Genomic DNA, 16247 nt, shown 5'->3' with positions numbered 1-16247 from the left:
AAAGTAATTCTGTCCAATGATATGCATGTACATTGGACTTAACTAGATACAGGAAGTTGATTCCCCCCTACAAAGAACCACGTACGTATAAAACAATAGCTGATATGCTGATTAAGGTAAGAAATAAGCCACTATGCCAACCATGCTTTTTTAGGATGAACTTTTATACCACGACCATCTCATGAATAAAGCAAAACCTGAAAAGCAACGGACAGCACGTCCACTGAATTTTGATATCTGAGCATGGTTCAAGGCATTTATTTACCTGATCTGAAAATTCATTTCTGTGAGGGTCTGTGACGCTAAAACATGTGTTTTTGTATGAAGTCCTTGTAGGATACCATATTTGTATATATTATAAGGTAAGTCATGTATGTTTCAGAAATAATATCAGTTTCGTTGAAAATGATGATTGGTCTTTTTTTGCATCGATGTATAATCACACGAGGCGACGAATGCGGGATGGGGGTGTGGGGTGGGGTGGGGTGGGGTGGGGTAGAATTAGCGAAGTCTATCTTTATCTTTGTTCAACTAGTACACTTTTGCATACAGTTAAAATATTGTATTGATAATTTTATCACAATTTCCTGCGTAACACGTACACTTGGGAAATGTTGACTGTTATGAAGAAAGCGTTCTCCTTAAGGTCTTATCAAAGATGTGTTTTCTATGGTTATCATTTCTGTCAATTTGAACCCATTTATAAATTTCCGTCAGGTGTATTGCTCACTCATATATATATATATATATATCGTAATATATACACATTGATGTACTTCGTTGGTGTGAAGTCACTACCCCAGTTCTTAATTGGAAGACATGCCATTTCTTTGACTTGACCTTGATGTACATGAAGGTTGTCGTCGATATAGCAGAAGACGCTTACCATTCGGAACACATGGTCCTATTATTTGTGTACTTTTACCTGTGTTCAAATTGAGCCCCTGTTTCATCGACTCTACATGTTTTTTTACGTAATTGCTTGTGGATTTCTTTTAAAAAAACACGTTTTTCCGCTAATGTTAATCTAAAATAAATTGTCCCTCTCTCTTTGAGAAGATTCATGTTCCTATAAACAGCTTAGATCATATATAATATACCATCCATGCGTGTACTGGATATATGTTGTTGTATTTATCTCCTTACGAGAATTCCCTGGGACACAAGGCACTGTCAGGGATTTCGAATTAAGTAATATTAATTATTTATATAAGTTCATCCAGCGTTTTCAAACGGTGTACCAGTCATGAACCTTTGCTAATTGGAGATATTTTTCTGTCTAACTTACAACTGATATCATAAACACGAAACGCACATTAATGAATGGAATATTACTTGAGATGAAATAGAAGTTAAGGGAACGTGATATGGATTAGGTTTTAGATTAAATCGAACATAACGAGTCCTGCAAATGAATATTTACAAGGTGGTATACAGGTGTATATGGCAAATATGTGCATCGGCAGCTTTTGTATTGTTTTCCATTGTATTCTAATTTCTCATCAGATTTTTGTCACAAGCTGCTCACGTGATATTGTTGACCGCGCGAACATTAGGAGCGCTGGTTGTATAACTACACACGGGACAGTTAATTAATGTACAAAGAGAATGCATGGTCAGTGTCATCAAAAAACAATCTTTATTTAAGCAGGGTAAGGCAGGTTCGGGGAGGCTTAATCGGAACAGGAGGCCCATGGTCCTTAACGGTCACCCGACTTCTGATATTTAAAAAAAAATATGACTTAAATATTAAAATATAACACAAATATTAAATTATTTAAAAAAAACACCACCAAAACTGCCTTATCCTATGATTAGTTTGCAGATATAAGAATGGAGAGTATTTTATTCTAGCATGTCTGAGTCAAAGAAATTTTCGCACCTCCGACTTCTCATTCAGGGCCCCACCCTTCAGCCCCTGGGGGTTGGTTACGGGCAAATGTTCATAGCACCTCCGACCTCTCATTCTGGGCCCCATCCTTCAGCCCCTGGGGGTTGGTTACGGTCAAATGTTCATAGCACCTCCGACTTCTCATTCTGGGCCCAACCCTTCAGCCCCTGGGGGTTGGTTACGGTCAAATGTTCATAGCACCTCCGACTTCTCATTCTGGGCCCCACCCTTCAGCCCTTGGGGGTTGGTTACGGTCAAATGTTCATAGCACCTCCGACTTCTCATTCTCGGCCCCAACCTTCAGCCCCTGGGGGTTGGCTACGGCCAAATGTTCATAGGACCTCCGACTTCTCATTCTGGGCCCCACCCTTCAGCCCTTGGGGGTTGGTTACGGTCAAATGTTCATAGCACCTCCGACTTCTCATTCTGGGCCCCACCCTTCAGCCCTTGGGGGTTGGATACGGTCAAATGTTCATAGCACCTCCGACTTCTCATTCTGGGCCCGACTTTTCAGCCCCTGGTGGTTGGTTACGGGCAAATGTTCATAGCACCTCCGACTTCTCATTCTGGGCCCAACCCTTCAGCCCCTGTGGGTTGGTTACGGTCAAATGTTCATAGGACCTCTGACTTCTCATTCTGGGCCCGACTTTTCAGCCCCTGGAGGTTGGTTACGGGCAAATGTTCATAGCACCTCCGACTTCTCATTCTGGGCCCTACCCTTCAGCCCCTGGAGGTTGGTTACGGTCAAATGTTCATAGGACCTCCGACTCCTCATTCTGGGCCCAACCCTTCAGCCCCTTCTCATGCATAAACAATTTAACTCCAACCGATTTTGAAATTCGCCAAACTGAAAATGAACCAACATACCCAAAAGTATAATTTTCCTACAGAAACTACAGTAAATTCATCTAAGTTTCGATAAACCATCTTTAAACCCTTTCATCTATATAAAAAGAGTATTTCTGGGTCTGAAGAATATTGTTGAAATTTAAGCCAATTTGACCACTTTGATGCATGCCCCCCAGCTCCTGTGTCTCATAGTAACAAGCTGTCATCTTAGGGTTATAATTCCAGTTAACCTTTAATTAAGTATCATTTTCCTATATAATATAAACGTGAAATATCGGAGTAATGAAATTCATAATTTTGACAAAGACCTTCTGATAATGAAAAGTGTTTGCTTCCAATGTATCCGAGTGTGGAGCAGATTAGTGAAATTCAAGCCAATTTGACGCATTTGGGCCTCGCCCCTCAGGGCCTGGGGATGGGCCAGACTCAAAATGTTCTTAGTATCAAATTCTCATTTCAGGGTTATAATTCTTATCAAGTTTTATTTTTTCCCCCATATAAAATGAACAAAGTATACCCTAAGTATCATTTTCCTCCATAAACTATAGTAAACGTCAGCCCCTCCCCAGGGGCGAACGTGGAGCCCATGGGTAATGAAACTCACAATTTTGACAAAGAAGCTCAAAACTCTTCCATGTATGAATAGTATGTGTTTCAAGCGTATCTGGGTTTGAAGAAAAAGAAGATTGTTGAAATGTAAACAAGTTTGACCCTTTTAGGCCCTCAGCTTCTTTGGGTGGGAAGGCTCAAAATTTTCAAAGTGTCAAACTGTCATCTCAGGGTTATAATTTTAATCATTTTTGAATTATTTCCAATTGAAAATGAACGCAATATACCCAAATTATCATTTCCCTAAATAAACTATAGTTATCTTTAGCCCATCCCCAGGGGTGAACGTGGAGCCCATGGGTAACGAAATTCACAATTATGACAAAGCACCTAAAGACCCTTCTATGTATGAAGAGTATTTGTTTCCAGCAGAAGATTGTCGAAATTTCAGCTAATTTGACCACTTTTGGCCCCGCCCCTCAGACACCCTAGGGGCGGGGACTATATTATTCGCAAATATTAAGCATAATTGGCCATGGAAGGCTTCTGCACAATTTCATTGTAATTGGTTCAAGGTTTTGTGAGAAAAAAATCGAAAATGTTAATTGTTTACGGACGCACGACGACGGCCAAAAGGCGATTAGAATAGGTCACTTGGGATTTTGTCTTAGGTGACCTAATACACACTGATGATAGCCATCAGAATGTCATTTGATACAGACTAATACGTTTACTCAATTCTACTTATTGACCTATCAGCTTAAATGATGGTTGTACCAGAAGTCCAATGAATAAACTTGCTGTCAAATGTTACCTCATAGCTCGTATAACACTGAAAACAACAACAACAATACAACACAAAAATAATAATTAATTAAATAGATAACAAAAAAATAGAAAAAAAAGAAAAGAAAACAAGTAGAACAGTTTCAACAAATGAAGCCGTGTATATATTTTTATATGAATTTTCGGTACGACGTAAGTATGTGGATCCAAAATCTTTTCAATTTACAGCCAGTAGTATGATGCGTTAGTCTGACTCAGCAACTTCGTTATTCTGTATATCGCACAGCTTTTATGTTAATTTTATTGATAAAATGTACATATGTATTATTCATTCAACAAAGTCACGTTGGATATTGCAGTATGGTCAACATAATGGATACGAACTTGTACAGTAGCGAGAATAAATGCGCATCGCCAAATGACATGAATGGAAAAGGCGCATTGGAAGTAACAAGTTTAGTACCGGATGTAGCAGAGGAAGCCCACAACGAGGCAAGAAAGTACCCGGATGTTCCGCCATTGCGTTACGGTGTCGGGGAAAGTCCACCCATATTGTTGTCACTGATTTTAGCCATACAGGTATATTCATCAAATTCAACAGCATTTTTAGGAGGGGTGATGGGCCTAGTTGTAGTACTTACTAAGAATGGTACAAAAAACATTTCTGATGTTTCTTTATCAAATATGTTATGATGTATATACTATCTGCATACATATTATTTTATTTATATTTAAGCAGATCTGTCTTGTTTATGTCCGTATTCATTTTAGGTATAAGATACTGGCTGGGGTCTATTTTTCACTATTTGAAGTTCTTTCATTTTTGTGGAAAATGAAATATTTTCCCCCCGTGTTATCCAAAATGGGGACATTAATCGATAGGGCGACGTCTATGTTTGCCCACGTACAAGTTAATTGCTAGCTAATTGTATCACAATGGAAAAAATACAAAATAATATATGCAGTTAATATATTAATAACCACCCAATGAATTTGGGGAAATATTTCATTTTTACGTCACGTGTCTTATCCAATCCAATCAGATACGATGTAAGATGAAAGAGATATAACAATATATGTTAATTGATGTCTTATATTCTCATAGAATGTAATGTTGTCCTTTGGGGGTAACTTGCTGATTAGTGTCACAATCGCAGACCTCGTCTGTGCAGAGAAGAACGACCCAATCAGAGCTAAGCTTTTCTGCACGTCGGTTTTCGTGGTAGGATTGACCACGGTCGTCCAGAGTGCTGTCGGCATAAGGTGAGTTTTCATTTTGACTTCGTATTTTATACAGTTTGATGACAATATACGATATACAATTCCAGGGGTTACGATCTTATACGTTCTCTGCATCACTGGAATATATCACGACAATATCGAAGACTGGAAGCGCCACTTTGTGAATGATACGAGTAGACCTGATCCTTTGATGTACATAAAAGAAATCGCAAGAGATTGAAACGGTCAAATGTACTGGCTATGAGGTCGGGTACCGTTCCTCTGCTATCTCCAAAGGACAGGTATCAGCGTAGCAATTGGTCAGGTTTGTTTTTACCTGGAACCAATCAAATAGTTAGCCATGTAACTTGGATTTCATCATGACATATTCCAAGGGTGCAGATATCGTAAATGAGCGTAAAGCCGAGGATGGACCGGATGGGACTTATAAAGCAATGTGTTTCCTACAAGAGATTTTGGCTTGAGTTCATATTTCAAATATTGTTGATATTTAAGTTCAATAATCAACCTCAATATGCCAATAAGACCTGAATGTATCTTTTTTACGGACATGAAAATGCCATTTGAAGTTGCTTTCAAGTCCACTTCGGTGTCTGTAAGGCATCATAACTTATATAATCTTAAAATCAACAATAGTTGTTTTTCATTCTACCTTTTAATCCAGAATTCAGAAATGAACTAACTACGGGATATAGCTGTTTTAAAAACAGATTTCAGTGTGTGCAGGGCTTCTGAAAGTAGTTTTATAAACTGGCGATTTGTTTCAGACTTCCCATGCTTCAAGGCGTTTCCGCTGCTTTCCTTGGGCCGTTGCTGGCCATGAAATCGTCTGGGGTATGGTCATGTGACAGCACCGGCGAGATGGATTCGGGTATGTCACGTGATACAACAATTCTAACGATATTTTGTTATGCATCTGAGGTAAGTTACTCGAGTAGAAGGACACAGTCAGAAATCACAGTCAATCACAAAGATATTAAAATGTAAGAAGGTTCGTTTGAAGAGAGAATACACCTGATGTATACCACTGGATGTCGTAAGAGCCGAATAATGTGAGACCACCAGATATTTTTTCTTTTTGTGTTTTGTATTGTCACTTATCTTATTTGAAACACTCTTTCTGATTGGAAATCTGCCGGGGTCTATATTTCTATAAAAGCACGTGCGAGGGGAGATAACTCAAACTAGAATCGCTCTTCATACCAACAAAGAATGTGTCCGACAAACACACACAAGCGTTCGAGGGTTTGCAAATCATTCACAGGATGAAATAGCCTACAAACAATCTAAAACGATAGCAAATTCAACGAAACAGGCAATGAGGGGGCCGTTAGGGTGATAATTGCAAAGATGGTTGTGAAAACTATTCAAAAGTTGTCCGGTAGGCCTAGGTGCTATTTTGGTAGCAGGCAAGTACAACTCAAACTCACAAAGTGACTTATAAGTTTGCAGGAAAAAATGTAACAGAAGATTGTCAGGGTGACAAATTCGTTATCTCTGGGTTAGGAGGGGTTTACGGGCTCAAAAAACCCTTTGGTCTTTATAGACACCGCGCCTTTGGCTCGGGGTCTATACAAACCAGACGGGGTCTATGAGCCCGTAGACTCCTCCTTACCCGGAGATAATTGATAATGTTACCTCCATTACAACAGATGGGATATATACACCTTTTTTGATACTCTCGCCTACTATATTCTCGGCGATGTTTCCTTAAGCACTCGCCATTACATGGCCTTAGTTCGAGTACGTTAAACCCCATTGAACAAAATTTTTCGAAAAGTAGGAAATCGCGAGGACTCTTCGTGTTGTTTTGTTTGTATGTTTGTAGTTCCACATCCTTGCAATAGATAATGAAATATAAAGACGGATACCTCGTTTTTGTTCCTTTTATTTGGTTTAAAGTCCTAGCAACGGCTCATATGAATAGCACCGCCAAACAAAAAGAGGCCCATCACTTTCTACTCTAAGCAGACATTGACATTCTGTGCTGTGCGATCCATTTTAGGAAGTTAGAACCACTTGAAAGCTTCTAGTTATGACATAATACATATGTTTGATAGCATAGCTTCCTACTAAGCATTTGTTTAAACATTATGTCAGGAATTCAAATCCCGATTGTCAAGGTTTTTATTTGGTATGGTTTAATTTTGTTTAACGTACTATTAGCAGCTTAAGTAATTTAAGGATGTGCCTCCATGTGTGATTGGTATGCGTGCATGTGTGTATGTGAGCTGGAGGCAGGGTATGTTGGTGTATTTGCCTCCTTGTGATAACGCGGATCTGATGCCGACTTTATAGTGCTACCTCACTGAAATACCATGCCGAAGGCACCCAACACAACATTCTGTCCTGTCACATTATTCTGACAACGGGTGTACCAGTTGTTGCCATTAAACTAAATGCTGAACGTTGAGCAAGGAATAATTCCATGTTGAACTACTTTGGTATGATCCAGCCTGGCGCTGACCTAATGCCTTCTTCATGTGGGCGAACGTTCAGCATTAAAGCAAAAAGTTAGGCATTGCCAAGCAAGGCGCTAGGAAATACAATGTTGTTGAAAGTAAAGAGAAAAATAAGGATCCCAAATATTGCAATGAGTGCAGCATTTATTTTGGTCGCGTGTGTGTCCTCAAAATGACCAATTCTGCAGGGAGTTCCAACATACGTGTATTTCTTTCGTGTAAATGTCTTAGCTATGGTGGAAGGGGAAGCATCTCCAACTAGGAAAAAATACTAATAAATCGAAAGTCTTCTTTGTTGATGATAAAACACAAACCTCTCATCTCTCTACCTAAACTCTCAACATAATCTTAACGTTTATTATATCGCAAAATATTATTTTGGATGACATTTATGCAATTGTTTTGTTTTATCAACCGTTTATCTTTCAGTTTCGATGTCAACCAATCAGACACTGCTTCAGAATGTTACCATGACGACAAAACAGGAAATGGTTTACTACCGGGTTACGCAGGTAACCCCTATTTACATAGAAACAAAATATTTTTTTACATTTATTACATATATGAATTGTTTTCAATGGACAATACACTCATGAAGAAAACTACAACGTCAATAACGACAAGCTCCAAATGATCAAATAAATAAAATGATATATTTCATTACAAATAAACGTTAGCCATCAATGGTTTTATTTACGATAACTCCGTATCATGGTAACATGTATTTGATATCCTATCAAAATGATAAATACATAACATGAAGTGATTAACAGTGCATTACTGGAAAGTTAGTTACGTGTATTGTATTTTCCTGACATAGTTGCTGTTACCTTGATTGATCATTTAGCTTCAGGGAAGTTTGATGGTTTCCGGTCTGGTAACAGAAGTATTTCTTGGTGGGACTGGCCTTCTGGGATACCTAGTAAAACTAGTTGGACCTATAACAGTTTGTGTGACGGTTACTTCACTTGGATTATCTTTGTACCCAATCCCTATATTCTACTGTAGCAAGTACCTTCCAGTGGCTGTTTGGTGAGTTGTGTGACGTCATAAAGTTTCTTCTTCCCGACTCTAGAAAAGGACTATGTATAGTTTGGACGTTTTTCCCCCTCAAAATCAATCGAAATTAAAATCTTCAGTATAACTTTCAAATGACTGTTTCTTCAATTTTGAATACTTTCCCGGTACTATTATGTAAACATTTATTTGTGTTTTCAATAATGGTTGCCATGGTAACCAGTTAATATCTGCATAAACTAATGAAATTTGATTATTCAGTTTTTCCCTTAGCTACCAAAGAGCGCACCCTTGAACAAACTCAATATTTCTCATGAAAAATATTTATTATGTACATGTGGAAGATGATTACAGGTGCCTACACATTATCCTTTGATATTAAGTTTGTTCAAGCATGCGTTTTATAGTTTTCGGAATAATACTATACAAAATATGACAATATTAACTGAACATACAATTTTTTTCTTCTAATTTATGCAAATTTGATCTTGTTACCGTGGCAACAATAATTAAAATTACAAATAAATATTTTCATGATAGTATTTGGGAGTAATAGAAATGAAGAAACAGTCATTTGAAAGTTTATTTCAAGGTTTTGAATTTGTATGCATTTGGGGGCCAAAACACGCCCAAACCATACATAGTTCTTTGAGTTGTTTTTGTAATTTTTAATTCAAATCGATTCGTCCTTAAAATTAAATGGTTATAAATATATGTAGGTAACATTAATATGCCACAAGATAAGATCTCGAACTCTGATTGGATGTAAACCCTGAAGTGTGTTGCAAGATACCCCCCAGGTGTTCTAATCAGTCAACAGCATCATAATCGCTATTAGTGATAGGTATCGTAATGGTCTAAAAACACTTATTCCTGTTAATGACATTTTTGTCTCATATTATAACATTGGGGTGCGGATGTAAAACAATTGAAAATTGACTGGTAAAAATACCGTATGACCCTGTATGACATTTAAGTGTTTATTCACTGTTCAGAATGCCGTGTGATCCATGTATGACTTTTTTGTGACTGTGGACTGTAAAAACTATTGTGGGACCCTTATGTCTTTATTGTGTATATGGACTGTTAAAACTATTGTGGGACCCTGTATGACTTTATTGTGTCTGTGGACTGTAAAATCTATTGTGGGACCCTGTATGACTTTATTGTGACTGTGGACTGTTAAAACTATCATGTGACCCTGTATGACTTTATTGTGACTGTGGACTGTAAAAACTATTGTGGGACCATGTATGACTTTATTGTGTCTGTGGACTGTAAAAAACTATTGTGGGACCCTGTATGACTTTATTGTGTCTGTGGACTGTAAAAACTATCGTGGGACCCTTATTTCTTTATTGTGTATATGGACTGTTAAAACTATCATGTGACCCTGTGTGACTTTATTGTGTCTGTGGACTGTAAAAACTATTGTGGGACCATGTATGACTTTATTGTGTATATGGACTGTTAAAACAACCGTTGGCCCCCGTATGACCTTTTCATGAATGTGGACCATTAATACTACCGTGTGATCCTATATAACCTTTTTGTAGGTATGGCCATTTAATACCTCCTTGTGACCTTTTCTGAATTTACTCTGCATATCAGCTGTTAAGAGTACTGTGTGGCCCTGTATGAATTATTGTATTAACAACTTCAAGAACAAAAGCAATAATGATGCCTAAAACGTTCGTATTTGTTACAGCGGTACTGTCATGATGATTGTGTTTATCATGTATCTTACACGAATCTACGTCACGATACCCACAATGCGTTGCAACAGGAATAAGGTTATAGAGTCCAACAAAAACCCAAAACTGCCATTTTTTCAGATATTTCCGGTAAGTTCTCCTTTTTTTTGCTGAAATCCTATTTTGTGATATTCTACAATATCACTGACATATGTCTTAATTCCTAAAATGAAGACATTTTTCTTCAGAAATTGATTTTCAAAAGGAATTGTTAACAGTTTTGTTCTAGGAATTCGTTTATTCTTGATATAATTATTTTCTTAACCTTTTTGTGTTGCTATTAAAATTTACATCATCGCTTTTGTTATTTGTTTCTAAAACGCTGATGTTTGTGTTGATTTCCGATGCTGATATCTCGTTTGCCGTTTGTACTCTGACGTTGCTTTCTATGTGCTGTGTTAATTACTGACGTCATCAATTGCGCGCAATAGCTTTTCATCACTGTGGTGATAACATGGACACTGTGTGGGGTCCTGACCTTGGCAGGGGTTTTTCCCGATGACCCAAGTGACCCTGCATATGGAGCCCGGACAGACGCACGTGGAGATCTGATATCCATGTCTCCGTGGCTCTTCTTCCCTTACCCAGGTAAATCCTAAACATGTATGTATTATCTCGTATTACAATATTTTCGTGCGAAGATAGCAAATTAACGGTTATCTGCGTTTTGTAATATGATAATTTTATTAGGTGATCAGGATTTGGTTCAAAAGTTTTGGCCTTATGTTACGATGATATTTTGAATTCAGATGATGGTAATTAATGACAATAAAGACATCAAAAATGTTACAGAAGGCGGGAAGTTTGAATGGTGTTATGGTTACGACAGTCATTAATAGTTGACAAATTCATGAGATCTGACACGTTAGGTTGTCAGCAATGGTTCGGTATTTTGTTGTTTAACGTTTTATTAAAAGTTTAGGTCATTTAAGGACAGCTCTATGTGTGTAATGCAGGAATAAATATGTACTGATTGCTTATCAGTTGCCTCTTGCAGCCTGCAGTAGGTTACATCAGGTTTATTCTTTACACAGTACCCAAAATGCTCTGACGAGACGGTAATAGCAATGCCAGAAATCGGACCATAATTACATTTGTCAAAATATTCACTATTATCATTTACGTTTTAATAGTGCATATTTCGAGCAGAGGAAAACAGAATTATGCCGGGGTCTGCGTATAAATCACCTCTTAAAATCATGCAGTGGGTTACAGTTGGTATATTCTTTCCCCGAATATGCAAAGAATAAGGTTTGTGATCAATTATTTGCATCTGCCCTAATGGCTATAAACAAGTGACAATAACTCTTTTTGTTTTCTAGGTCAGTTTGGTCCACCCCGTTTCAATACAGCGATTTTCATTGGGTTTGTGAGTTCCTATTTGTCCTCAAATGTGGAATCCATAGGGGATTACATGATTGTCTCCCGGGCCACAGGAACCTTTCCTCCACCCCGTCATGCAATCAACCGAGGGATACTGACAGAGGGCGTTATGGGGGTGGTGGCAGGGGCCCTGGGGGCCGGGCATGCTACGACGTCATACAGTGACAACGTTGTTATCATAAAGATCACAGAAGTATGACTACAACTGATTTGAATGAATATGTATTAAATAAATTTCAGTAACAATAATTGAAAGCAAAATGATTTTCATAATATGAAGAGGTATTAATTACCGTTTAATAACATTGAAGGATCTCGATACAGTGTCCCTCGTATCATTGTAACTTCGTTTACCGCCTATACATTTTAATTTTCTTTTTCTAGCACTATTTTTGTTCAGTTTTCACGTTATATCGCCAAACATCTTTAGTAATGCATTTGCAACCCCAAATATAGTCGTACTTACCCCTGAACGATTAAGTTCTATTTAAGCCTCATTTCATAGTATTAATATCAATATTTTTATATTTGCCTCTCAGAAACAAATTTGAAATATCCTTAGTAATTTTGTTGTTATAGACAGGTTTGTGAACCAAAGAGTGTTCAATTGTTCATGCTGAGGTTATCGTTACTGCTTACCAAATCAGCCACATTCTATGCTTTTTATACAGGTTGCTAGTCGGAGTGTCATGATTCTGGCCGGCTTCGTTTGCCTACTTTTCGGAGTTATTGGTAAATTTGGTGCAGTAATGGCGTCAATTCCGGATCCGGTTATGGGGGGAGTGACTATAGTCTTATTTGGATTGCTGGTATCCGTAGGGTTGTCATCGCTACAAAGGGTAAACCTGTCATCCACTCGTAATCTTGCGGTACTGGGTACATCATTGTACACAGGCTTGGTCATTTCCGAATGGCTTAAACTCAACAAAGACAGCATTGATACGGGTACGTGGGCTCATTCAATAATTTACAAAACAATATAACTAAGTATGCGCGAAAGCAAGGTTCAGAATTTTGTCATTGTGTCTTGTTTAAAATCGCTGGAATCTACTGTTTAGTGACAAAACAATATATCGCAAACGATACAAATAGCCTCGCATGTTGGTCCTGATTACATATTTCAAACTATCTATATACGCCATGCAGGAATTAAGTCGTCTGAACTACGACAAAGAATCTATAAATCGTACCTCGCTCAAGATATTGTATTTTTGTACAGGTAATGCCTCCTTGGACCAGGTGCTGAAGCTGATCTTCGGGACACAGATGTTTGTGTCTGGATTAACTTCCATCATACTGGATAACACTGTTAGAGGTAGATAGCACAAATGTCACTGATACACTCATTTTTCTACAGTTGTATAGGGTTAAGTTTTATAGGGTCAACAGCTAAAGCCATCTAAGGACGTGCCTCCATATGTGCGTAATGCAATGTGTACATAGGATAATTATGTATATAGCTTTGACTTCGGAAATGAAAACTGTTTATACTTAGGCAGAAATTCCGTTCTTTAAGGCAACATGAAATCAAATAAAACTGTAAAATAAAATTGCAGTCCAATGATGTAGCAAACCTCATATTTATGTTCGCGAGAGGAATCTTGCTATCTTTCTTAAACGTTTTCTAAGTGAAATCCAGTACGATTTATAAATTGCAGGAACCACAGAAGAGAGAGGAATGGATGATATGACGTCTTTTAAAACCGGAAACGGAAGTGACACTGATACACACGACTCTGTGTACGATGTTCCAGGAGTATCACAATTACAAAGAAAAATCCCGCTTCTTCGACACATTCCGTTTTTACAACCCTATCGACTGGAATAAACATGGATACAAACTCCTCTAATTCAAACATAAGCATGCAGCGTGTTGGAAACAACATGAAATTTAGCCGTGAAAAAGGTCATTGATATACATGTATATGTACAATGACGGAGACCCGGATATTCGAGATAATGGAATACCAGCATCTGGTTTCCGTTATAAGGTTACAACATTGGAGACTAGTTGCCAACATAAATTAGGTGTGCTATTATTTTGATTACTACTTAAAAGGTAACAGAGAAGTTACATGTTACCTTCGTTATGTGGATGTCGTCAAAATTTCAAGATTCCCGAGGTATTCGACAATCAATTGACCAAAACACTTCACAATAAGAGGATTTTGATATTATGTAAGAAAACCATACATTGCAAGCTTTCATGAGAGATAACAGATATGAAATCAACAAAATATGAATTAACAGCAGTTATCTGAGTGGTAAAATGAACGGGGCCAGATCGGGATTCGTACTATGGTCATCATATTGTTTTGATATCGCTCTAACCGATTGAGCTGCCACATCAACGAAAGTGACTTGGCCAAAACACACTACAGTTATAACCAAACGTATGTTAAGGGGATGTTACTGCATATAGGAATAACACAGTGCAGTGGGACAGGGATCCTTAAAATGAGTAGTGGCTCAAGACTATAATGTCCTTTGATGTTGATATATGGAAGATTTGCTGAAACTCAATGTGTTTTTGTGGTGATAAAGTTCAGAATTATCGCTTAAGTTGACTTTGATGTTTTCACAACCTAACTTCGTGTTTAAAATGAGTTATTTCCCTTTGTTACACCAAAGGGGTGCCATCCTGGCATATCACTGACACGGAATAAAGTTCTTGCTAGTTCGTTAACCCAAAGATCAATAGTAATAAACAAAAGGGGTACTTTTTTTTCAATTTTCTTACGTTATTGAAGTTGAATTTATACGTTAGTTGTGCATACTTATTTTTACACTTCTGCATCAAACTTAGTTTGTATACTAGAATTAAGTTGTCTATCCGTCTTCAGACGTATTTGGACAACTCCTACAATTTTCATCCGAATTTGTCAAACTCCACTGATGTAGTCACCACAATCTATAATTAAAGTTGAATTCTGGATGAAGAAAAATGAAGAAAATGTCATTTTCCAAGTATAACAATGCAAAATAAACGATTTTCTCAAAAAAATACTTTTAGTCTGATATTCTATTTTTTGACCCCCATGCTGTTACTAGAAGAGTGATTTAAAGTAACAACTACAGATGTATAAGGGATTGAAAAATGTTAAATCAGCAGCCTAAATCTCGTAGCACTTCTGAAACAAAAATTATGAGTGGCAGGCTAATTTTGTCATAGCTGGAAATAGTCCCTTTAACGACAGACACAATTGGACGAGTACTGTCAAAGTTGCATACAGAGAACACCTGGAGGGATATTGTTGTATGCTCGGAAACGGTAAGGAACACTCGTTTGGTTAAGCTTTGATATTTTTTAATGGCGGTACATCCTTAAATGATCATAACTGTAAAAGGACGCTGTTATTGTTTTGTCAACTTGTTCTTTCGGTCACCAAAAAGGTAAAACAACTTATGTCCGATCGGACCCAACTTGTGAGATTAGAGTTGGCTTGTTTTGACTTTCTTTTGTCAAATGTCCTATAACCAGCTACGGACGTATTAAGGGCGTGCCTCTATGTGTGTTGTGTATGCGTGCTTGTGTGTATGTGTAATGGTTAAGTAAATAAAGAAACGTAATAGTTATGTAAAGAACACATGAACTAGTTGGTCATTGGAAATGGGATTTATACCTTAGACAATTATACCGGAATCTAGTACAGAAAACAGGCCGTTATGAACATGAAATCTTTGTTCTTCAAACATTTCGTAATCAACCTCCAAAATAAAAAAATCTACCCCTGGACCATGATATACTAAAGTCCTTAAAATGGTAGCTGTTAAATCATACTAAACCTTCAGCATTTAGGGTAAGCACATCGGCTGGTTAACCCAGTTTCTGTGAGAAAACCACGTGCTACAACGCTTGCTGTTTTAAATTTTGTTGTTTAGTTTAAGACAAAAATACAACAGTAAAACCTCGTTATACTGCCACCAGTTGTACTGAGAAATATTGGCATTATAATGGGGTTTGGCCGTAAATTGAGGGAAATGTAAAAGGAATTCTTCAGAAAACGAGAAAAAAGAGATATTGAATTATCTTGGCGGTAAACGAGATAGCAAATGAAACGAGATGCATTATATCGAGGATTTAATATATATTATATCAATAAACACTACCATTTGGAAAGTAATTCTGTCCAATGATATGCATGTACATTGGACTTTACTAGATACAGGAAGTTGATTCCCCCCTACAAAGAACCACGTACGTATAAAACAATAGCTGATATGCTGATTAAGGTAAGAAATAAGCCACTATGCCAACCATGCTTTTTTAGGATGAACTTTTATACCACGACCATCTCATGAATAAAGCAAAAC

At 37.6% G+C, this 16247-nt stretch overlaps 1 protein-coding gene across 1 annotated transcript; it reads left to right on the top strand.

Annotated features, from left to right (window-relative positions):
* Window positions 1–241: 241 nt before the first annotated feature.
* Window positions 242–14928, top strand: LOC110454064 (solute carrier family 23 member 1-like). The gene is made up of 12 exons (XM_021503404.1): window positions 242–362; window positions 4435–4654; window positions 5181–5338; window positions 6085–6188; window positions 8209–8291; window positions 8627–8811; window positions 10505–10640; window positions 10982–11138; window positions 11873–12126; window positions 12605–12878; window positions 13153–13248; window positions 13592–14928. Exons 2-12 carry the CDS (start codon window positions 4436–4438, stop codon window positions 13759–13761), a joined length of 1836 nt encoding a protein of 611 aa, XP_021359079.1. The 5' UTR covers window positions 242–362; window position 4435; the 3' UTR covers window positions 13762–14928.
* Window positions 14929–16247: the final 1319 nt, after the last annotated feature.

The sequence above is a fragment of the Mizuhopecten yessoensis genome, unplaced genomic scaffold (assembly GCF_002113885.1).
Source record: "Mizuhopecten yessoensis strain PY_sf001 unplaced genomic scaffold, ASM211388v2 scaffold7653, whole genome shotgun sequence".
In the NCBI taxonomy this organism is placed as follows: Eukaryota; Metazoa; Mollusca; class Bivalvia; order Pectinida; family Pectinidae; genus Mizuhopecten; species Mizuhopecten yessoensis.
Note: the sequence above shows the minus strand (reverse complement) of the source record. Positions and strands in the feature narration are given on the sequence as shown.

Bases quoted from the DNA above. Each gene is read 5' to 3' on its own strand.
- LOC110454064 (XM_021503404.1), top strand. From the start codon at position 4,436: ATGGTCAACATAATGGATACGAACTTGTACAGTAGCGAGAATAAATGC. The intron at 4,655-5,180 runs GTATATTCATCA...ATATTCTCATAG, and splicing joins CACTGATTTTAGCCATACAG to AATGTAATGTTGTCCTTTGG. The intron at 8,292-8,626 runs GTAACCCCTATT...TTGATCATTTAG, and splicing joins TTTACTACCGGGTTACGCAG to CTTCAGGGAAGTTTGATGGT.